The sequence below is a fragment of the Thunnus albacares genome, chromosome 11 (assembly GCF_914725855.1).
Source record: "Thunnus albacares chromosome 11, fThuAlb1.1, whole genome shotgun sequence".
NCBI classification, from domain to species: domain Eukaryota; kingdom Metazoa; phylum Chordata; class Actinopteri; order Scombriformes; family Scombridae; genus Thunnus; species Thunnus albacares.
The window spans coordinates 15,413,614-15,437,839 of NC_058116.1; the positions used below are offsets into that span (position 1 = coordinate 15,413,614).

Below are 24,226 nucleotides of genomic sequence, written 5' to 3' on the forward strand. Positions count from 1 at the left end.
AGCTCCTGAGTGCACGGAAAGTGCTTTTGTAGTCTGGCTGTAATGGGCCAAGTTTGAATTGAAGGTTGAGAGAAATAGCCTCACTGCGGTCGCGCACTGTGAGGAACTGACACACCACAAATAATACTCAGAAGTGGGGTCCTGATAGCATCACAGGCACAGAGCAGGTACAATAGCATGCAGGCTCTCATTTCAATGCACTTTCACAATGTTGTAATGTGCACAAGGGGTATGGGGGGTGAAATCAAATCACATACAAACTCAGATTTTGTCTTGATTGTGTGTTTTTTTAAAAAAATAATCAACACAAAATACATCTTAAAACACAATCGCTGATGAATTTCAAGTAAGAAAATTCCACTAGCAGTTTGCAAAGACACATGGGAGAAAACCTGCCAGCATCATAGCAAAATACACATTCATTTTATTCATCGTGGTTTTATGTATCAGTGCCATAAACAGAATATATGTTGTAAACTTGAATTAGGGTTGCACTAATCTAATCAAGTTCACTTTATTTCCTTTTTCAGTGTCATTGTAAACTTCTGATCAATATTGAAATTCTTTCTTACTGTAAGTATATTTATTTGCTGATGAATATAAATTGCAATATGTGTAAATGGTAGCAATGCATAACAAAACTGGCTCAGGTTCCAGGTTTACTAATGACGTTCCACCATAGAGGAGGGTTGACTTGTGGTACAGTCAGACTGGTATTTCCAGGTAAATGTTGTTTTAAAACAGCTGGCAGGACATGATTAGTATATAAAGTAGCGTCTTTTTTTTAACCATTTAATATTTATCTCAGCACTAGGTGCACTCTTCACTTCTTTGCACTATTTGTATCCTGTTTACAGTCCACAGAAACGGTCTCATCTGTATGTAGACATTCCTTGTGTTTATTTCTGCAGATTGTTGTGCTGTTCTTATGCGTAAGTACATTAAGAGCCACTAAGCCAAGTCAAACGCCTTGAATGTGTAAACACACTTGGCCAATAAAGATGATTCTGATGATAGAGACTCAGAAGTGACGCAGGTCACAACACACTTAAGCTTAATTATTAAGAGGGTTAAATGCAGAAGATGAATAAAATAATGTGTTTGGACTGAACAGGTTTAATTCACCGATTAAAAAACAGGCAGCTTTCACTACAGTCAACACCGTAAAACTGGAACATGAATAATAAACAGGAAAGGAGTCCGACAAAAGGATGATTGATATGTCACCTGACCAATCAGTCACACGGCGTGCAAAACGGAAACCCAATCAACTGTGAGAAGGAAGGCGGGACTTCCTGCGTGTGACGCAAACACACACCCAGTCACCCCTGCAGGCCCCACCCTTTGTGTTACCCACCGCCCGTCAATCAAAACAGAAACAAAATCTTGACAGTTATCAACCTTTTTCTACGCGTATACAATCAATATAACTCGATGATCATGTCCGGTGGCTTGTGACTACCAGGACTCTCCGTTTGACGACGAGTCACGCAATGACTGGTATGTAAATATCGATCTTATTCTTCACCCACGGAAAGCTAACCAGCTATCTATCCTCTTGGCTAAATTAGCTCGCTAGCAGGCTATCAACGCTGCTGTATGGTGATAGTGCTAATCATCGCCGGCTAAGTTAGCAGTAGCGGCTAACGCTGCGCTTAGCTTACTAGATTAGCTTGTTTAGGACACATCAGTATTTCGCCTTCCTTAGACTAATTAATGATACAGTGCTGTTTATTTATGGTTGTAAGCACAGTTATTAGCGGTGCTTGTGACTGTATTGTTGGCTGGTCCATTACCCAACATTATAAGATGCAGTGGTAGAAAGTAACGTATATTTACTCAAGTAACAGTTACTGCACTTTGAGGTACTTGTGTTTTACCTGAGTATTTCCATATGGTGCTACATTATACTTTCACGCCACTATATTTCAATATTGTACTTTCTACTCCACTACATTTATTTGACAGCTGTAGTTACTTTTCAGATGAAGATTTTATCTATAAAAGCATATGATCAGTTTGTTATATATACGTTGTTATTGATCAGCTGTATAAGGTGTTAAAATGAGCTCCACCTTGACATTAAAATATTGATTATATGTACACATTATCACTATCATCATCATCAGTTTTAGTACTCGAATAATATATACTGTATGCATATATAATCAATATGATACTTCAAACGGGGCCATTTTGCATTAGTACTTTTACTTTAATACTTTAACTACATTTTGCTGCTAATTCTTATTTACTTTAGTTAAGTAGGACTTTTCATGCAGGACTTTTACTTGTAATAGGGTATTTTTACATTGTTGTATTGGTACTTTTACTTAAGTAAAGGATCTGAGTACATCTTCCACCACTGCTGAGATGTAACAGCCAGCTTTAGTCCTGTACGTGGGCATCAGGTTTATTTACTTAACATTAACTCCTTTGTGCTTTTTACTGTTCAGCCCCAGAACAGCCAATGAAACCAGGAGATATGGCTGCCTTGGACGTGGACAGCAGTCAAAGCGGGTTTTTGCAGCATGAAGAAGGCCGGGGCTGTCAGGTAAGATTTTATTTGTCAGTTTACAGCAACTGAGAGGTGCTTAGTGAAAGTTCACACTTGGAGGAGGAGGGGTATTGTACCCTGATTTGAACCCCTCAGGCACCACTTCCCCTCAGGCTGTACATCGATGGGCTGAAGTGACAGACTTCAAACTCCAAGCCTCACCTGGACATCACCTGGATGTTATCTCAAGTGTTGCCTGAGGGGCTCAACACAAAAACAAGAGAGTCCTTTCACCTCCAATCTTTAGTGAATGAATCACACTTTCTCTGTGGCCCAGACTAATGGCCACACGCTTTCTTCCTTTTAAACATGCCCATTGTGGGTAGGACACACAGCCGTCACCCCTCGACCTGCTAGCAACCACCTGCACTAAGGTTGGGTCACCGTCGTCAGAGGTGGACAGAGGTGCTGCTGCCGCTGATGTGGTAAGTCAGCACCTCTGCTAGAGTCGACAGAGCTGCAGTTGAAGTGAAGCCTCCAATCATAGCTGGGTTGCAGTAAATTGGTGGTGGGAGTGTAGCTTTGCTTGCATTTGCTTTAATTGCATTATAGCCACTGCTTCTTGGGATCAAAAACAGGGATGTTTCATTGTGGCAACAGGGATGTTTTTGCCAGTTTAACGACTGAAATTCCATCTAAGTTACATTTCATATATTGATTTAAAATAACCATTAACCAACTGCAGCAGACTGTGCCAACTTTTTCAAGTTGACTGTATTACTATGAATGTGTTTAACATATAATGCTCAGTGTTTATCACTTGTGATAAAACAACAGAATCAGGAACCACAGAAAATACCCTTTGTCCTAGTAGTACTTCTACCTGGAGTGTGACATTAACATTTTTTCCCTTTCAAGCTACAGTATTATTTAATTCAGTAAATTTTAGTGTAGTGTAAGAGGGAAAACCTTAATTAATGAGGGCACCCATAGCCTTATGCTCATGTGTCAGGTCCTTTATGTATTGCATGTACTCGGGTTAAACAACCATACCTCTTCTATATATGACAGATTGAATCCAAAGAACGGTTATCACAGGGAGTGCAGTGTGACCAGGCCTGACATCTTTCATTTGTTTCATGCAGTCGACAACTCATTCTAACGCTTCATGCTGAATCTATAATGTGCTTTGAAAGACAGCAACATCAGCCATGAATCACAAGTTCATCAGCTCTTTAACAACTCATGATAAGTTTATGTAGGTTGAGCTGTAGTGTCACTGTTTCTGTTATTAGATTTGATTTTGCATTTGTTCTTACTGATGAGACTGTTTATCATCAGTCGTATGTGTTAGTGTCAAAACAGCCAACTGAATCAGGATTTAAAATTTTAGTCGACATGATTTTCTCCGGATCTCTATGAATGATTTTATAAAGATGTAAATTGATTTATACATGAATCCAGAAAACACTGAACTTAGATGAAAGCAGTAAGATTACGATTATGATCTTCAGCTTCATATATTCTGCTGGCAAACTTTGTTTTTGTTTAAGAGAAAGATGTTCAGTTGTGTTGTATTCAAACTGAACGTATAGTATTGCTAAATATTTCTCAAAATCAAATTAGACCAAAAGTGCTGGGAATACAGAAAATCTGAAAAAAAGACATGAAGCAAGGGATGCCACTTAAGGGCTTTTGCTAAAAAGCATTTGCAGGAGAGTCAAGTTTGCATTTCTTTTAAATTAACAGTTAATGTGCACAGGGAAACTGTGAGGCTTCACACAGCACCTGTTTGAAGCAGTCAGAACAAACACTGGTGTATTTGTGCATTTGCTCTGGATATTGAGATCACCATTATGCAAATCTGGTGTGGATCAAACAGACGCACAAAGGAAGCCTGAAAAGCTGGTCCCGGTGATTCAAGAAAATAAATAAAACCTTGAACGCAATTAGGTGTAACATGAGTTGCCATCAATAATAAAAGTTCCCTCATGGGTTTGTGACGATGCACTGTAGGTGTGACTTCAGGGTTACAACTCTTGTTGACCCCTAAGCAGACTAGAACTAAAACACTAAAAGGCAACAATGGATTTTTCCTCCTTTGTTTGGACCAAAAGAATCAAACTACCAGTATGAACACAGCCAAATTTTACTCATTTTGCCTTCACACATTTCTGACACAGATTGTATGAATCACTAGCAGAATTTTTCTTTAACTATTGGGCTTATACTAACTCTAAAATTGTTGAAAATTGTTTGACTGTAAATTTTAAAAAGGATAACTATTCTTCTAAGTGCTTCGCATTGCTTAATCTAATTCATTAAGAATAAGTGCGTAATCTTTGCATTTGTTAATGTCAGTCGTTTTCTTTCTCAGACAACAGGTGCAACATCTACGCAGCTTACTGAGACTGATAAATGGGAGGTGTTAACCCCCACAACATCAGCAAAGGATGAATCTGGAATGATACAAATCCAAAGTCAAGGGATATTAACATCAAACGGACAGTATGTTGTTCCTCTCCAGAACTTACAGAGTCAGCCAATTTTTGTGTCGTCAGGAACAGACGCCTCTTCTGCCAATTCAGTGCCTAACATTCAGTACCAAGTAATTCCTCAGATTCAGACAGCAGATGGACAGCTGAGCTTCTCCACATCCGGCATGGAAGCAGCGACTCTGACTCAGGATGCCACGGGGCACATTCAGATCTTGCCTGATGGTAGCCAGAGTCTCAGTGTGACATCAACTGCAAACATCCTTAATAACAACCAGAACCTCATATCACAGACTGGTAATGTCCAGCAGATCCAAGGGGTGTCTATTGGCAGCTCCGCCTTCAACAACCAGGGTCAGGTTGTTACTAATGTGCCTGTGGGTTTGCCCGGGAACATTACTTTTGTTCCTATTAATAGTGTGGACTTGGACTCCCTCGGCCTGTCTGGTGCTCAGACTATAGCAACAGGGGTCACTGCTGATGGGCAGTTAATCATGGCAAGTCATCCTACGGATGGCTCAGAGAGTCTGACGAAGACAGATGATCACCTGTCACAGACACTACCAGTAAATGACTCAAATGCAAATCCTGAGATATTTGTGCCAACGTCTTCCTCTCAGCTACATGATCCAGCAAATGGATCTGGTTTGCTGACGCAAGACACTTCATTGTCATCAATGGCTACAGAGCAAGTCAACTCGAGTTCTGGTCTCCAGGAGGGCTTCATCCAACAGAATCAAGAGCAGAATGTCCAGGTGTCCTCAGCTCAGCCCATCATCCAGCTGCAGCAGGTTCCTGTTCACACCAGCAACGGTCAGGTGGTTCAGTCAGTGGCGACAGACGGGCAGGGCCTGCAAAATGTGCAGCTGATCAACCCGGGAACCTTCATCATCCAAGCCCAAACGGTCACGCCGTCAGGCCAGATACAGTGGCAGACCTTCCAGGTACAAGGAGTGCAGAACCTGCAGAACCTTCAGCTGCCCACCACACCACCCCAGCAGATAACCCTGGCTCCAGTCCAGACTCTGTCTCTGGGTTCCAATCCAGTCAGCATCAGCACAGGGCACATCCCCAACCTGCAAACAGTGACAGTCAACTCAGTGGCGCAACAGGAAGGAGATACAGACACCCCTGGAGGTACAGTAGTTCTTTGTATTATGAGAATATACACAGGAAACCAACCCTGCACACTCATGATAAAACCCACACAGGTGATTGTGGAGCTCAAAGCACACAATTCAATGTAGTGAACAATGTCAGGGCTCTTGTCAATCACATGTATTTGTCTTTTTAATATCACGTGCACTGACCTTTTTCACAGAAGACATTGTGACATGTCACAGTAAGAAAACCACAGGTTTAATTAATAAGATTAAGGCTGAATTCCATTTAGCTACTTCAGTTTCAGTCCTGCTATTGTGCATGTTTGCTCTCTTGTCACCCTGTCATGACTTACTGGGACACTTCAATAGAACAGAGCCATCATTAATGTTGTTATGGACACCTGTGTTTTTCCTGCAATGACTGGTCAAAAAGTCTGCTGTGGAAAAGGTCTATAGTTTAGTCTATAAAACCAACAAAGGACCAATGTAGATCAAAAATGACCAGAGCTTAATGTCATCATAATTGATCATTTTTTCTGTCCAGTAATCAAAATGTTTTTTTTAAATTCTCTATTATATGACATGTAGAAAATCAACCAAGCTGTTATTAATAATTAGCGTTTTCATTGTCAACATAGTTTTGTTTGCATTTAGTGTTCTCAACAAAACACATTGTGAATATCCTTACAGCCACTATGTGTAGATGATTGATCCGATTAAAGGTCTCAAAACACTGAAGTTTTTGATTGAAAAAAATCCATCCATCCATTTTCTGCTCTTTACCTGGGCCAAAAAGTCTATAGGATACCTTTTTAATTAACTATTGGACTTGTCACTGAATAATTTTCTGTCGATGAAGTAAGGATTTTACCTGTATTCTATTATATGTAGTTTTACTTGTGAAATTTGTTGCCGTGCTGCCAGTAGGCCTGTGCCCCAATTAGAAACTTTCAGGGTTTTGCTTGTCTGCTAACAGTGCTGTCTGTCAAAGAGTCAATCGCACTGGACGTCAGTAGAGGTTGTACCAGTGTCTTTTTCAGTAGTTTAGTTACTAGACTAACATTCAGCACCAGCTGAGCGCGTTGAAGCAGCAAACAGAAACGAGTCGCACCGCCCTCTGTTTCCATCACCTTCCTTGTATCCATTACAGTTAGTTTTATGGTTTCGTACTCAGTTTGTAAAACTTCACAGCCTGTCATGTTATCCTGTGTTGCTTTGTGTACAATGACGCAGCTAAAAAGTCTGGGGTTTCTAAACAGATGCTTTGAATCATTGACATTTATGGGGCAGCCTTAGCTGCCAGTCACAAAAATAAACCAGTTCTCACTGTGGGTTTTCTGCTGACTATGTGGCACATTATTACCAGAGCTTGTGTTGATATTAACGTGCACATTAATTTCTCTGCCCTTGCTGCTCAGACATTCGGATAAAGGAAGAGCCAGACGCCGGAGACTGGCAGTTAAGCAGTGACTCCACCCTGAACACAAGCGATCTGTCCCACCTTCACGTCAGGCTGGTGGATGAGGAGGATCAGTTGGGCCAGGAGGGCAAGAGGCTGCGCAGAGTGGCGTGCACTTGCCCCAACTGTAAAGAGTCAGGAGGGAGGTGAGTTAGCGTGACTGGTGCTTTTCTCTCTGCAAGCTCTCACTCTGATAACTGTATGTGCATAGATGTAGGTCCTCACCACTGCATGGGAAATAAACCGGATACTAACTGTCCATGACTGTGTTGCTCAGGGGATCCAGCATGGGGAAGAAGAAGCAGCACATCTGCCACATCGCGGGCTGTGGGAAAGTATATGGAAAGACGTCACACCTGCGAGCACACCTGCGCTGGCATTCAGGGGAGCGACCTTTTGTTTGCAGCTGGATGTTCTGTGGGAAGAGGTTCACACGCAGTGACGAGCTGCAGAGACACAGGAGAACACACACAGGTGCCCTTTTTTTTTTGCTCCCATGCCGATGGCACATCAGGAAAACATCAGGAAAATCAGTAAAATGTGTTAATTTGTGCCGTGCACAGTGTGAGTCATGTAAGAAATAACAGCGTTTGTCCCCCTCCGGATTTACATGTAAAATGTCAGGTTAGTATTGAAGACTGTTGAGAAAAACATATCCAGATTTCACATACTTGGTGGTAATTTTCCAGTTCAAAGAGGTTTTAAGGGGTTTACAGAATTTGTTCTGCTGTCTAATTTTCAGGCTCTGATAACATCAGATTATGTAACAAAAAAAAAGATGTCAGTGACATGCTGTACTTATCAAGAGTTTAGCTGTCACCTGTTTTTATTCTCCATTGAATCTGAACACAGGCTGTTGGTTCCTCTAATCTGCTTTGAATGTTATTGAATACTCTAAAACACATTAGCATTATCTTTAGTCATGTGCACAGTCATGTACACAGCTAAAGAAAATATACATGTATGTTCCTGTAAATGCAGGAAGCTGCAGCGTATGAAAAAATCCAGTCAAATATACCAGCACAACACAGTGATATACAGTATCTGACAGTATCTGACAGATAATGCTTAGGCAGACTTTTGAAAGGGACATTATTTGGCTGTACTGTACTGTTCAATTTCTAAAGCCAGGCCACATCATTGGCTGAGAGTGAGGCCTCTGACAGTATGGGCTAAAGTAGCATTTCATTACGCTGTCAGCTGCAAGCTCAGATATGAACAGTTAGTGCTCACAGTTAACTTTGCAAGTGGATATTCAATAATTCTAGGTTTCTTGCAACTGATAATAAGTGATGATTGTAATCAGTCCTATAGTATCAATTTATCATCAATTTATTTGTCATGTTTGTCAGTGACAGGTTGGAGTAGCATTCAGCAACTAATTCAGTGCTTAAGCGTTGACTCTACAGCATAAAATAAAGACATATTAAGAATTTGGACTTCAGTGACAGTCCTGCGTTTTCATTTTTATTTTTCTGTAAAGGGAACTTATTATGCGTTTCCTTATTTTCAGTCATATATAATGTTACAGTGTCGGATGTTCATATTAAATGTGGCCAAAGTGTCAAATAATGAGGTAAACGTATGTAGAAGTAATTGCTGTGAGCAAAAGGCACAGACTTCAGACCGCTCTGAACGCTCAGTTTCCAAAGTTTTTTTCTACCTTCAGCTCGAGCCGACGTCAACTCATGACAGATTTCTTTATATGGTCATCTGCTCCACACACAGTGTGCAAGTTCATTGCTCCACTCCGCTAACATTATGACATTTAGCCATTGTTTTGGGGGGGTTGTCACGCCGAGCCATGACTGGAGTTGAGCTGGCACACTGTGTGTGTTTTTCCATTACGCAGCAGGGTAAAGTAAAATTAAGTCAAAAGTTGTTTATTTGTTGGAGGTGTGCTGGTCGTCTGCAGCTCTTCATCAGACATCATCATCACTGTGGCTGTTTCTGCTTGTACTATTCCTCCTTGTATTATTTCTAACTGATCCACTGAACAAATATCACCATATGTTGTTGTGCCAACCGGTTTTTAGCACCATTTAAAAGCTTTTAATATGTGACAGTAAAGCAGGAAATGTTTGGTTTGCATCAGCGGTAACTTAACACAGTTCTGATATGGCTGCCCCTTGGCAGGCTTCTGGAAAGCTGGCCAATCAGAACAGAGTGGGCTGGAACTAAGACTGCCTGTTAGAGACAGAGGCTGAACTGAGGGGCTGCATAAAGGGCCAGTTTAAGATCAAAAAGTTTTTTGAACAGTGAATCATGCAAAGCTACTCTAGTGGAGTCCCAGAATAAAGACATAGGTCCCCTTTAATTTTATTAGAATTTCTTAATATTATTAAAAAATACAACTATGTGTGCTAAACTTATCTCCTGACCTGTGAAACATACGTATTCCCAGATAGATGTTGTGTCTGCCCCTTTCCAAATGTATTCAGTATCAAACTCTTTATCGTTCAAACTATATTTTCTCTTTTGCAGGAGAGAAGAAGTTTGTCTGCCCAGAATGTTCCAAGCGCTTCATGCGGAGCGACCACCTGGCGAAGCACATTAAAACTCATCAGAACAAAAAAGGCGTGAACTCTGGCAGCGCTGTGGTGGCCTCGATGGAATCCGCGGGGTCCTCAGACAGTATCATCACCACGGCAGGCGGGACCACCCTCATCCTCACCAACATCCAGCAGGGCTCCAGCAACGCCCAGGACATCCTGGCCAACGCAGAGATCCCTCTCCAGCTCGTCACCACGGTAGCGGCCAGCGAAGTCATGGAGTGATTTACACTCCACTTATGAACTTCAGCAACCTCTCTCATATACTCCTACCTACATTTTTATTAAGTTTTGAAGAAAAACTAAAATTATAAATATATATATATTTTAACACAGAAATAGTCAGTCCTTGTCCACACTCAGTTTTTACTGAGGGGAAACTAGCAGTGTGGAAGATAAAGGTGGAAGAAGACATTGCAGTAAACACACAAGGAAATGCCTTATTTTGTACAATATTGTGTAGTTGGAAATGTAGGGTGCCATTTTGTTTTGAATCTCCTTTGTTTGTTTGTTTGTTAATGACGTGTTTTTCACAGAAAATTATTGATAAGTTGAACAATTTTCTCCTCGCCTTTTGTTGATGGTATATTCTGATGATGTCCTTGGTAAGCAAGGTTTGTTCCATATTCCTTTTGAGCAAAGACTAAATCTCACAACCGAGCTAATTTTATCCAGCTGAAGTCATGTTATTGCTTACGTCCATGCAAATTTATTCATGTTATGTGTTTGGTTTGTTTCTTTACATTATGCATTTTTTTTCAGTGTCCTCTTTGCAGTCAGTGCGCTTGCAAATGAGCAAGCCTTCATTCCTCCATTTTCTTTATTTGCTCACACCTACTCTATTTTGCAGGTGAAAATGAAAAACAATCAGAATTTTGTATTGTAATTCCTCTTGAACATAATACTGTTGATATGATACACATTATTTGCTTATTAGATATTTTGACTGAACAGCTATTTATATTGGGCTTTACATAGAAAATGCATTTGTGATATTAAAAGTCCACAATGTTTCAAATGGCTTCATTATATGTAAATCAAATGTGTTTTTGTAAAAACCTTTTTGGAGGACAACACAAAAAAAACCATTGTAATATGAAGACAAAAAGCCATTTTTGGAGGTAATTGCCAAATTTGACTACAAACTCAGGGTGAGTTGTGACTGTGTGATAGAAGTAGAGTAAATCACCCCTGTAGCCTCTCTGGCCATGTTGGGGTGTTGTGAAGAAATGTTATGTGATGGACCAAAAGCTGAGATGAATTAAGCTGTCACCATGTTACCTATGCTTATCAAATCTGATCATGTCAGTCTTTTTTTTTTTTTTTTTTTCCCTTTGATGAGGACAACCCCCGTTCTTCTTATGGAAGCAGCTTTGCAGAATTCTTCAGCAGTATCTTTTTCCATCAGTCCTATCAGGCGTTTGAAAAGTGTCAGCGTATTCTTGACAGCGGTACTCTTTTAACAGCACTGTTCTCATCACTTTCATCTTCTTGTTAATCCTTTTTGTATGAAAAAAAATGTTTTGTATACTCCCCAAGAAAACTGTCCTCTATACCCATGTCAGTAAATGTACAATGTTTCTGTCTTTGTGTTGATTTATTTTTCATTAACTGTATGTTGTATTTCCTTTATATGTTAATTATGTGTTTTTTTTAAATATTATTTCCGACCCCCTTTCCACCAACTGTTGAATTGTTAAACTGAATACACGTACACACTGAACAGTGAATTTACTGGTGGCATATTTGATTTTTTTTTTTTTCCTTCATTGTGACAAATAATGAAAGTATGTGATAAGATCATTTTTCCTCACATGGACACACGGTCCCCTTCAAGAGATTATACTTTACCCTTTGAGTCAGATAGCCGGATGCTGTTGACACACTCACACAGCCTCTTCGTATTATGTACTTAAAAACACTGAAGGTTTATTCTCATTCAAAAATCTTCTGTATAAATATGTCAATATATCATCAATATAAACCTTTCTGTTACACTTGAATTTCCTTTCATTTTTTGCTTTATTTTAAAATTATTTTAATGTATCACAGTCGTACAATGTCTTCTTTCTCAGGACAGCTTGATATTTTCCACTAAAATGACTAAACGTAAGACAAGTTTGAATTTTTCCTTGTGCTTGAAACCTTTTGTATCTTTTTGAAGACTTGTCAGCCAGCCAGGAGGTTCACTCTCCCCCCGCGGCGCACACTCTGGGTTTGTAGTCCAGTAGATGTCACTGCAGCCAAGGGAGCAAGACAAGAGGTATGTTTGACCTCTTGACCTTCCTCGTGTAGCGCTGCTAAGATGAAGACAGAAGTCACTGAGGCCAACAGGAGGTGCGGACCCTCAATTAACCACAAGTTAATGTCACACAGAAATGTCAGGAACATATTCTGCTGCTGTCTCATGACTTTGAACAAACCCTACAGGAGTGTGAGATGTAACTGCTCCTGGATTTGTGTATATTTGATATCTCTGTCTTGCTTTTCACTTGAAAGTTTTATCTTACTTTCTCTTGTCAAAAAATATATATTGGCTTGATATTGCCAGCCCACTTCAGCACACACATGCTGTATCACTTATTTTTACCTCTTACACTAAAGAGGACATATTACAAATTAGGTGCTGTTGCTGTTTTTTCTTTAAGATAAGGCTAAAGACAGCGGCATGAGAGACTTGGGAACGTATTATAGCCTACCTGGTTCTAGTGCCTGTGAACATAATTAAAACGGTGGTCTATGAAAAGCTTTATCAGGTAAATCAGAGTGGAAAGCACATGCTTTTTGAGTCTGAGTCAATTTGCTGAAAACGAGTCCGCAAATGTGGTCGGTAACGTTAAAAAGGGACTCGTCCGTTCATTTGCATAATTTAATGAATCCAATTCATTGTAATGCAATACCAAGTGCAGCAGGAACATAGAATGACAGTTTGAGTTAATGAAATGTGTTAACGGTATCATCATTTACTTGTATGTTAATTAGTCCAATTAATTTCCCCTGCTCGGTAATCTGAATATTGTAATAATCTTTACTCCCCTGCAGGAATGAAATCTATGATACACACACCTCTGGGACAGTCTGCGTAAAGATTCGTGGTTTTTCCAGTTGTTCCGTGTGGCAGATTTGAAGAACGTGAGTGCCTTTTGACAAAATAGTTTCTTTTTTATTTGGATTTTTTTTTTTTACTCTGTGCTTGAAGATTGGTCATCAAAGCCTGTATATGGCCTCTGCCTTCAGCTATTACGATGCAAATCACAACCCAGCACCCAGAGCTGGAAATGTATTGAGAAACGGTGTCATTTCACTCCGTCATTTCAAACTGACCGCCTGGGTTTTAGGCCAACTTTGTCGACTAACTGTTCTAGCCCTTCTATTAGTGTTCTTACATGTTTATGTCAGCTTATAGAAAAATAAGCAGAGGTTCAACAGTTTTCAGCCCAGTTAATAAAATCAGACAGGAAGCTTCAGCAGAGACAGAGACTGACACGGTTGCAAGGCGAGTAAATCGTCTTTTGGCTTTTATTTGGTGAAGCAAACGTTGTGTGGAACAAATTTTGCAAAAGAGGAGAGAAACACAATTCAACTTGCACCTTATTTTGGAGCGTAAAAAGGAAAGCTTTTTTCAATTATGCCGCTTCAGTATTGTGTTTTGTTGATAGCCAGGTATCGTTTCAAACAGTGCTTACACTACAAGTTGTTTGTGTCTTTTTATTATACCAAATAGCTTTGGTTCTTCTAGCTGAGTTTGAATAGCGGTGTAATTGTACATAGTGCTCAACTTCTCTTCCAATTCATGTGCAAAATGCATAAATACAATAACTATGCAGAGGGAGAGGAACACTGTAATCATGCAATAACATTTCCAACTGTATGTGTGATAGAATTCAAAATGCTATTGGGATTATGGTTCTTAACCATTGGGAGGTAATGTGAACTGTTGGCAGAAATGACTTATTTCATTATACTGTCCCAAATATACAAAATACTTCCGCGAGAGAGCTGCTTCTTCCCTATTCCTGCCCAATTTTAACTGTTTTCCCCAGTTGTTGGAGGATAGGTCTGCAATTTTGCAAAATGACTATTATTTGCCTTCCTCAAGGAATCAACAACTTGAGTGTACAGTGCAATGAATTGTTGGGGTTCTGCAGCTGCATTCATGTCTTTTCTATGAAGCATCTCGCAGAATTTAGAGCATAAAGCCTTCATTTAATTTCTTCTTTGATATAAACCACAAGTCTCTTCATAAGTGAAAAGCACTCGCCATCCCGCTTAATATTATTGTTTACAGCAACAGCAACTAATGTTGTTTTTCTCTTAAACCTTTAGGACATTTGAAACTACAAAAAAAAAAAAAAAAGTGTCTCGTGTTTCTACATTCCTGACACATTCTTGTCCTTGATCAACTGCAGAAGGCAGACAATAGCGCAGATCATTTTCCCCAGGCAAGGAAACACAGCATGGATCAACTCAATAACCTGATATTCCCCGTCTTCTGAATGTGGCCAATTTAACAGAAGGTCAGCACCTTTTTTTTTTTTTTATTCCAGAGACAATTTGGTGACCTCCCTCCTGAGCCCCAGCAGGACCGGAGGAGACAAACAGAATCGTCGAGGTAGAAAGTGCTGGTGTTGACATTGCGTCTGGACTTCTCAAGGTGAACTGATACCTGGTGTGGGACAGGGGGGCTATTATGCAAACCTGATGGCCATGGCCAGCAGTCGCACGCTTGTGGATTTAGTTTTTCATGTATTTTCGGTCATTATTTGCTGTCAGCAATTATGTGAGGGTGGTTGTTTAAATTGGTATGGCTGTGGATGTACACTGGGTAGAAAAGTATGATGTATGTGTGTTGGTGTGGCTGCAAATCGTCTTCCATCATCCTTTTATATGCAGAGGTGCCATTCACGGCTTCAAATTAAACACTCTTACTGCAGGGAAATTATAGTTTGACTCTTATTTTAGGAGGATGGAATTCAGAGCGGATCAGTATTTTCTATAGATATTGTAAAAATTTTCTCTCCTGCGGCTTTGCATTTACTGTATGTATGTGTTCTCCACATCCAACTGTGAAAATTGAATTGACAACAATGAGACACCTCCATCAAATATTCCACATCATGATGTTCATTGTAGTCACGCACAGTATGCGTCTCTTTTTTAGTGAAGAGACAATTGCATAAGATGATGTTGGGATCTATGAGAAGATTAGGAGGGATAATTTTTTGACATTCCTCACAGCAGTCGTATAGTTTTCCTCGCTATACAAAATAACTCTGTCTTTATTGTGCGCCTCAAGGTCAAATGTGACAACGGCTTCAACTTCCTTGGACTCGAGTCGAGGAAAAACCACGAGTGTGCGCGCCCAATGTTTTCTTTTTTTTGGTGACAAGAGCTAGCCTTCAGTGCTATTCAGCCCATTGAAAACGATTTCAGATATGAAAGGAGACTTTTTGTATCTGAAAATGTACATTAAATGGTGTCAACAACATCCCGGAGGTCAGAGTAGAGTCCCCATGGAGACTGAATCTCGCTGCTGCGCTTGAAGACTCGACACCCCCCCTGAGTGGCGGCTCTGTGATGGCTCTCAGTTTCGCTCGTCATGTCCCTGGCAGCTTTGACACAGGTAATATGCATGCAGGCTGACAGTGCCTGGGATGTGCGGGAGAGACAATGATGTACATATCATTTTCCTCCCTGACTGATTGAAGACTGTAATCTGTGCTGGACTTTCTTTCTGATTACACACGTCTCAGGGAGCAAAACAAGGACTCTAAGCTGCCACTGGGCACTGGGCTCATCCATGGCTTTCAGCCTTCAAGAGGACTGAAGTCCGCCTTTAAGGTGAGCTCAATTTTCGTCCCATTTACACTATTGTTACAAGTGTCGGATAGGATGCATCTGGTAGATAGTGGTCAAACAGTGGCTGTCTGAAGATGACACAGGAACAGAGATGTATCTGGCACCCAAGGTCATCCTATTCCCATCTCCTGCACAGTTTCAAATGTTTAGAGGCCCTGTGAAGGCACTCACAAAGAGAGAAACAATATCATGAATTTTACATTCACCGGCATTGTGCTCTGGGATTACAAAATGCAAAGTGTTTCCGACAGCTCAACAGGCCAATACTAAACCTGTCCAACTAGGCCAACCATGACATTCAGACAGAGAATATGTTGCCAGTAGCTGTAATACTCAATTGTTCTCCGTATAAAGAAAATGTTCCACTGGTTTAATGATGGAGCGAACCAGTATTTCAAGGTTTTTTTCTTGTGTAATATGTAATGTTTGCAAACAGCGCACTCAGACATTTAACACGCTCTTAACCTGCCTGTATAACCTTGTGAGGTACACTTGCGTCTTCATGTAAAATCTGGAAGATTTCACTGTTGACAATAGGTCAATCCTTTACAGAAGGTACCTAGCACATTACAAGGTTGGTCTCGTGGGAGAAGTAATGGGTTCTGGGCAATTGACCAACCTGCCATGCTTTACTGCACCTGCACTGAGTTAGAGCTGTCATCATTACCACTTCCTCTAACGTTCCCCCACAGCAACCCAGACACTCCCACTTACAGCGATATTTCACTTTGGTGGAACATTTTCACTTTTTATCATGCATCTCTCCGTACACCAGTGAAGGCAGTCTAGCCTTAAGATTTGAAGCGGTAAGGTAACCTCTAACAGGCCTTTGGGGTCCGCACTAAAACATAACGTTTCCAAAGTAGTCCCCTGTTACCTGGTATGATTCTGACTTGAACTTTTCAGATTGAGAGCTGTGCTTTTGAAAAAGAAAGAAAAAAAATCATGAATATAAAAAGTTGTAAAAGGTGTCTCTACCCATATTTTCTCAGTGTCAAAATATGAAGAATATGAGGTTATCACCAAGTCATTTGAATGGCTTTTTCCTCTAATTTAGTTGAATTATTCATAATGATTGCAAGATTGTGCAGTAAATAATCATTAGGCAGTTCTATAAAAAAAAAGCAGTTTGAATGGTTCATTAAAATGAATCAAAAAAAGGAACAAGCGTCTACGTTAGTTATCTTAATCAAGACATGTTGTCGGAAAGCACCTTTAACTTAATTTGTATTTTTTGCTCTTTCGTTTTCATTAGTAATCCTTTAGAAAATTGTTGTACATTAAAATGAGTGCGGCTATACTACAGACCCATCAGGAATCAGAACTATGATGGTACAAGGTCACAGACATCACACACATACAGATCCTCAGCTAGCCGCCTACTGATTACAAAGCTATCCGAAATCTGGTCTAATCAACATTTTCCACAAACCTTTTGTGCTTTAACAGTGGTTACGCTGTTAAAACAGATGAGGATGATGTTCGGGAGTAAAAATCAAATCACTTCTCACATCTGCCTTAGTTAAAAAGTACAGATTTTCCCGACAAAATAATCTTACCACAAGGTCAATTTAGTAGCTGTTCTAGAGCATTTTAATACAGGAGCTGATAAAGTTTGAAAGACAGACGACAGGAAAGTGAGAATAAAATCTGTAATAGTAACAATTTTATGCTACGTATTTGTATTAATCATTCTCTCACATGATGTATTTCACTCAGAAAGTTTTGTTTTTCCCTTACTGGAATAATCCAAACCCCCTCACTATATATTTGACAGTCATTCTCAAATAGAAACCAGCAACTACAGTATTGTCATAAAAATTGTTAGCATTCAGTCTTTTTAAATGACAAATATCAGAAATTATCAAGGCCTTGGCATAGCCAGCCTGTGGCAACTTCGCTCTGACTTGCAGATGTTTTTCCCCCAGTTTTCACTTCCTCCTCCCACACATGTCTTATATCAGTATTTGCTGGATCCAAAACGACCAGCTTTGAAAATGAAGGAGAGGAACTTTACATTGTGCCAGAAAAAGGAATGGAAATTACGGGCAGTGTCAGATAATTGAGCTTGTCGTAAGAGACATGTTAATAACAGACGGAGATGCAGAAGACTTGTCACTCCGTACCCTGGGTGACAGACTCTCTCTGCTGTTGATGAGCTGTTTTAGAGGGGAAATTGTTCCACGCAAACACCATCGTTATTACAAGCTGGCAAGCTGCTCGCTTGTGTACCCAATTCTGCTTGAACTGACAGAATCCAATTGACCGGCACATATTCATGCACTTTATTTTCTTTATTCTCACCAACAATACAGATAATTACTGCACCAAGTAAAACTGAAAATAGAATTTCACTGTGTCACAGAAAACAATGCCAGAGCTGTCTCAGCAACATGTCTGCTGAAATTGCCGTGACTGAGAGACCTACTGTAAGACAAGCAGCAATCCAATATTACTTGTCAACTTAAAACCTACTGAAACCATATTGGCATACTCTTCTTTGATAAAATAGAGTGAAACATCGCGTCATTTTCATGTTTTCGTTGCCTCCACTGCAGCAAAGCGAGGGCCACATGCAAGCCTTTATTCAACAGAACACTTAGAGCTTGTCTTATGACCCACCCTGTTTTTAGTGTCTCTCTGTAAACCACTACAGTTTATAAGTTTTCTGTTTCTGCGGTCTTAGTCAGTGTAATCAACATCTCCCAAAAATCTCCCAAAGTGTAAATTACAGTGTCAACATTTGAACTTGGGATGTCATCAGTAAGTACAGCTTTGGGTTACTTCTTAGACGATCACTTGGAGGCTGATCATGTGTGCACAATATTACTCCACTAAGAATTATTTTATAAATCAGTTGCAAAGCAGAAAATATACCTTTTAATTTCAGAGGGTGGCAATGTATAATTTCACATCTATTTATATTCCAAGAAAGTTAATGTAGACATGGCTTATTCTCAGAGGAACAATGCAGGCATATTTTAATAAAACAAGACATATTAATGCACTGGTATCACATTTTTAAACCCTAAATCCATCGTTTTTTTCCCCCAGTAAGATAATTTCCTGATTAAGCTCACAAGCTTGTTTTACTTAAAATTGTCTCAATTTGCATCTTTAAAATTTTACGTCTTTACCGCAGGTTAAAATTAATTTAGGTTTTAATCCAAAATCAGAGTTGTTTGTTGATTAATTTACAGTTAATAACCAGCCTCTCTATGTAGTATGTTTCAAATGCAGCAACTGGATTGTCAAAATGGTCGCCCAAGAAAAAAAAAAACCTTTTTATGTTGGAGTTTGTTGCTTAAGAGAGATTTTTAAAAGAGTACAGCTGAATAAAGAGCAGGGGTCAGAGGGCTGGAAATTGTACATGGTCTTTATCCTGATAAGTTTAGGTACCAAATGGGCTTTTTCATGTGAAAATAACCAAACGGATATTTTGGTGTGGTTAAATGACACATTTACCTTAAATTTCATGTCTCCTATCATTAATCCCCTCAGGAGTTAATATGATCAGCAGAGAGGCAAATGGCACGTTGTCTCTGATGCTTGTGCCCTCAGAGAATAGCGCCCTTGGCGGGACAGTAAAGTGTCTCCCAGGGACCCAGCCACATCTGCTGGGTTTCCCGTCCCTCTGTCACCTCTAACACAATTCATTAATAAAGATCCTTTACTGAAGCCATGTCGGTGTTTCATGTGTTTTCTGAACTTTCACTTTGTTGTGAGTCCCACTGTGAGGACCATGTGTGGCTGTTACACTAATGTAAAGGGACACTCTAGTGCCACTGTCCAACAAGTCGTCCGTTATCTGAGGGAAATGTGTCCGTCCAGAGGTGAGGGCGGCTTTGTGCTCTCAACCAGGCCACCTCTCAGCCTTTGTGCCAGTAACAAGCTCAGCTCAGGCTCCAGCGAAGCGAGAAATTGTAAACTCTCCGGAGAGGCCCAGTGAAGAGATAAGGGCTTAGTGTTTGCTGGCAATGTGCATGGGGATGAATCTGATACGGCCGAGTCCCACGCCAGAATGGGAGTGATGATACCTCCCCTTCTATGGAGAGTTATGTTTAATCCCCTTTGCCCGTGTATTCACTTGCAAATATTCCTGTCACCATTAATATGTATTAACATCCTTCACACACTGTTCAATACAGATTTATCAGGGTCTATTTTTCCTCTTGTGCTCACCATCATCTCTCTGCTGCTCTTGAACCACAGCCTTTTACAAACAAGAAAGGACCTGAATGTGCTGCTGATGTTCAAGCAGCAAATCTTTGCCTGCAGATACTGCAGGTTCAACATAGACTCCGGTGATAGTCTGCAGCTGAAGCACACAGACAAGACAAAATCAACCTGTTTATTTGTATCATCCACTTGTGAGCATTTTTAAAATAGATATTCCATTAAATTCCAAAAAGAAATATTACATGGTGTGACCACAAGTTATTTGAATGGTATGACATGATTTTAGCACTAACAAAAAGTGGGGAAATGTACCATGTGTACCATGAGTCTAATGAATGTGTTTGTTGGATAACGTTGCATGCACAAGTCCTTAAAAAGTCTCAAAATGTTCCAAAGTTAGTTGTACAAATATCAGACATTTTTTATATTAAAAAATGTGAGGTCTTAATTCCAATATGAACATATATCTGATTTGCTGTATTTTTCTTGTTTTTAGAAGTATTTAGTATCTTTAGCAGCAAAATCAGAAGTTTATATGGTTAATAAAATACATTAATCTAATGTTTACCTTTACATTTTTCATACCTGTTTCATATTTCTGTTTCAGATAAACTAAACTGTCATTATTCTTAACTGCCATACAATACCTGCAAAGAGAAATCAGATGAAACATTCCTCCATTATTTGTCCAAATATCGGTCCAAAAATGTAGTCATAAAACTCTCTGATACTACATCTCCAGACACCCTATATTCCACTTGACTAATCACCCCATTTATCAGTTAATTCAGATTGAAATGTAAAATTTGTCGCTGCTGATAGTTGACTTAAATTCTTTATTAATTTGAAGCCAATTCTGAATTAGAGTAGATGGTATAATCTAACAAGATCAGGAATGTTGGGTGGGATTTGTGTGAGATTTTGTCTGTTGTTGGTGGTCTAATCCAGACAAAGCCCTGAGAGGCTCATTACAGCCTGGTGAGGCCTTAAGCCTGTTCTGCTTGCATTAAAGCAGCCAAGAACTGTCTGTCAGCTTCCTGGCAGAGCCCAAATCAAGCTGTCAATTACTGGACGTGTTTATGGAAATTACATGTTTGTTAACATGCTGGAAAAATGTGCTCTCGGCTCAAGCAGCATGTGTTCGGAGAAACAATTTTGCTCGGAAATCACCTTTCAAACGGATGAAGGTGATCCTCATCAGATCACAGACACGAGAGGCATTTTAACTCTTGCCGTCCTGACACGTGCGAAGAAAAGCCCAGACAGAAAAGAGCCACAACTAACAATCAAAGGTGGGGTCCATGCATGATGCTATACTTTTGTTTATTAAGTCATTTCACTCAGCCTTGGCTGTTGTTCAGCCCCCTTTGTTACTCGCAAAGATGCAAAAGCACAGGTTTGGTAACAAACGCAGCAGTGAAAAGAGAGGCTTGTTTGAGCTGGAACAGAAACTCCTAAATCTGACATCCAGCTGTTCAAGGCAAACATTGCAATGAATGCATTTTGTTACATTTACAAAAGGTGAATTACCACTAGAGGGAGCAACAAGCTCTAATTTTTTTTAAATCAAATTAATGATTTATGCCCAATACTTCAATTGTCGCTTCCCTACATTGATGTCTTGCAGTGAAATGTGGCCACATACTTTACATCAGTTTCCACCTGAACAATGGTTAAAAGTATAGCTGCACATTAAATATTCGTAACAATGCAGTGTAAAACTGCAGCTCTGTCTACCGTTCAGCATAATGTCTACGATGAGATGTTTATGTCAATTTCTCTGTTGATTTTCTCTCACATAAAAGCCTTGATTTCAGCCTCCCAATGATCATGAAATTGAGCCAATCGACATGCATGTCTCAGATGTCTGGTCGAGCTCATCTTAGACAAGGTAATTTTGTCAGAGCAATTACCATTGTAATGTATTCCAAAGTCAGGGCATTTTCCGCTGCTTAGGTGAGCCACTGACAGCATGTTTTGATTTTTAAGCAATTGTGCTTTTCACTCTGAGATCACGCAGAGGTCTGCATTTCTCCCTATGTAACAACCTGCCATGATTCCATTATTTCACATTAACATCTAATTACCTCACTCAGACCCGCAGCTATATTGAAAAGCCACTGCGAGTTCTGGGGTTTGACAAAGCTGTAAGTAAAGATGGGTTGGGGGCTTGGTGGGTGTTTATGAAGAAGAAACTCTAACTGTAAGACATACCCAATTCCCAGTGGACCCGTATTACCTGTCAGGGACGATGACAATGCCCTGGAGAATGTCACTGTGCAGTGAAACTGTCATCACACAATTACTCTCACCATTACTGGCCCTACATCTCCATGTAATGGCTGTGACACACTTTACAATTCAGATTGTATTCTCAGTCATTGGCACTTAAATGCTGCACTCTGTTTTATGAAAAGATAAAGATCTCTGTAATCTGCCAGAGCTCAACCATCCCTTGAAAGCTTGTCAGGCAGCATTTTGTCGTTCACAAGAAGTTGTCATACTCCGTAGCATCTCCCTTTGTTGGGCTAGTGAAAGTGTCTTTTTGAGTGCACTATTGTGTGCTTGTTGATATGTGCTTGCCTATAGAGTCAGATTGTGTTTTGGTCCAGTTATCTTTTTGAGTTATCACAAGAGGAATGTGTGATGTGGTACAATTTACATTTCAGCTGAGAATACAGGTCAGCACAGAGCCTCAGAAGATCCCACATCATAGATCATCAATTTAAGATCTAAATACTATGTGGTAGCTGTGTTGTTATATATTGAGATGTTTAGTATGGTGTGCCCTTTGTGTTTACATTTGAACTTTGAATCTGTATGCTTGCAGTTTAAAGGATAAGGCTCAACAAATCCCATGAAAAAGACAACAACAATGTATTCATCCGTATCGCACAACTTTACAACTTCACCGCTGGCACTCAGCCCCAAGCCCATTTGTTCTTACTAAAAAGGTAAATATTTAAAATCAGTTCACATAGATATACTTTCACTTTCTAAAAAGGCTAATTAATTTCCTAGTACAGTTTGGTAGTGTAGTTTTTAGCAAACATCACTCAAACAGGAGTACATAGTCCATTTGTTGGGGACTATTTTCAACCACAGATTCTGGTGCGCTATAGTATTTATAGCAGCAGAATGGTGGATGTGGTCGATATTGTTGGTGGTGCATTGTGGTGCATATTGACATTAAGAGCACTGAGGATAAACTAAAACGTGTACATGTTGCGCCTCATTTTCAGAAACCTTTATATCTGATCAGAATGGAGGAGCTTTTAAATAGAGGATGGTCCAGATTTGCTCTGAAAGATTTAGGTTTAGATGCGATTAGCCTGCTGAAAATGTCTGACAAAAAAGGCTGCTTCTCACCAGTGATTGAAATGACAATGAGTCACACTGCTGCACTGGGTGAACCTCCTACTATAGAGAAATTTACAATATATATGTAGCACAAAGTCAATAGGTTGTGATATGTAGCATAACAAGCAAACAAAGCACTGTATGCATCTGCTGTACACAGAACTACTCTCCAGAGACTGAAAATGTGATCGCTGTTATTAGTCTTTGGAGCCCTTTTTTAAACAAACTACAGTTCCCAAACTCTTTGTGGTGAAGGAACATGTCACCCAGTGCAACGGTGTGGCTTATTGACATGTTAATAATTTTATACAACAATGAAAGCACAGACCTGTCAGGCGTTGGATACACACACAATAATTGTAAGATGACGAGTTCATTGTTGGTTTGGCTTTGCACATGATATTTGTTGACAATAAGAAAAATATGGAAAATTGCAGCCATATCCTTTAAGACACATAACACCTATTCAGTTCCAGCTATTGACGATTGTTGCATATCATACCTCTCTCTCCACCTATGTTTCCTGTCTCTCTCTATCAAATGAAGCAAAAAAGTGATACGTTAAAAAAAAACTCCACTGAAATAAAGAATAAGAAATACTTTATTAATTGAAGTGGAATTGAAGGGAAATTGAATTGTCATAACAGCACCGACCAGCACACATCACACAACAATAGAATAAAATAAAATAAGTAGTTAAATAATAACATAGAAAAGGTTGT

The 24,226-nt window shown here is 39.8% G+C and overlaps 1 protein-coding gene and 1 long non-coding RNA gene across 3 annotated transcripts in view; both read left to right on the top strand.

The window, feature by feature from the left end:
• Positions 1–1,323: 1,323 nt before the first annotated feature.
• Positions 1,324–12,109, top strand: sp3a (sp3a transcription factor). 2 transcript variants are annotated; one of them, XM_044365874.1, is made up of 7 exons: positions 1,324–1,500; positions 2,457–2,554; positions 2,884–2,982; positions 4,875–6,129; positions 7,514–7,700; positions 7,832–8,028; positions 10,039–12,109. In XM_044365874.1, exons 1-7 carry the CDS (start codon positions 1,494–1,496, stop codon positions 10,329–10,331), a joined length of 2,136 nt encoding a protein of 711 aa, XP_044221809.1. In that variant the 5' UTR covers positions 1,324–1,493; the 3' UTR covers positions 10,332–12,109. The 2 variants fall into 2 exon arrangements, with proteins under 2 accessions (XP_044221809.1, XP_044221810.1); XM_044365875.1 differs by lacking the exon at positions 2,884–2,982.
• A 2,658-nt stretch (positions 12,110–14,767) lies between these two features.
• Positions 14,768–24,226, top strand: part of LOC122992191 — a 33,837-nt gene continuing 24,378 nt past the window's right edge. The window contains exons 1-2 of the long non-coding RNA XR_006405996.1: positions 14,768–15,729; positions 15,860–15,947. This is a non-coding gene — a long non-coding RNA (uncharacterized LOC122992191). The remainder of the gene's footprint in view (positions 15,730–15,859; positions 15,948–24,226) is intronic.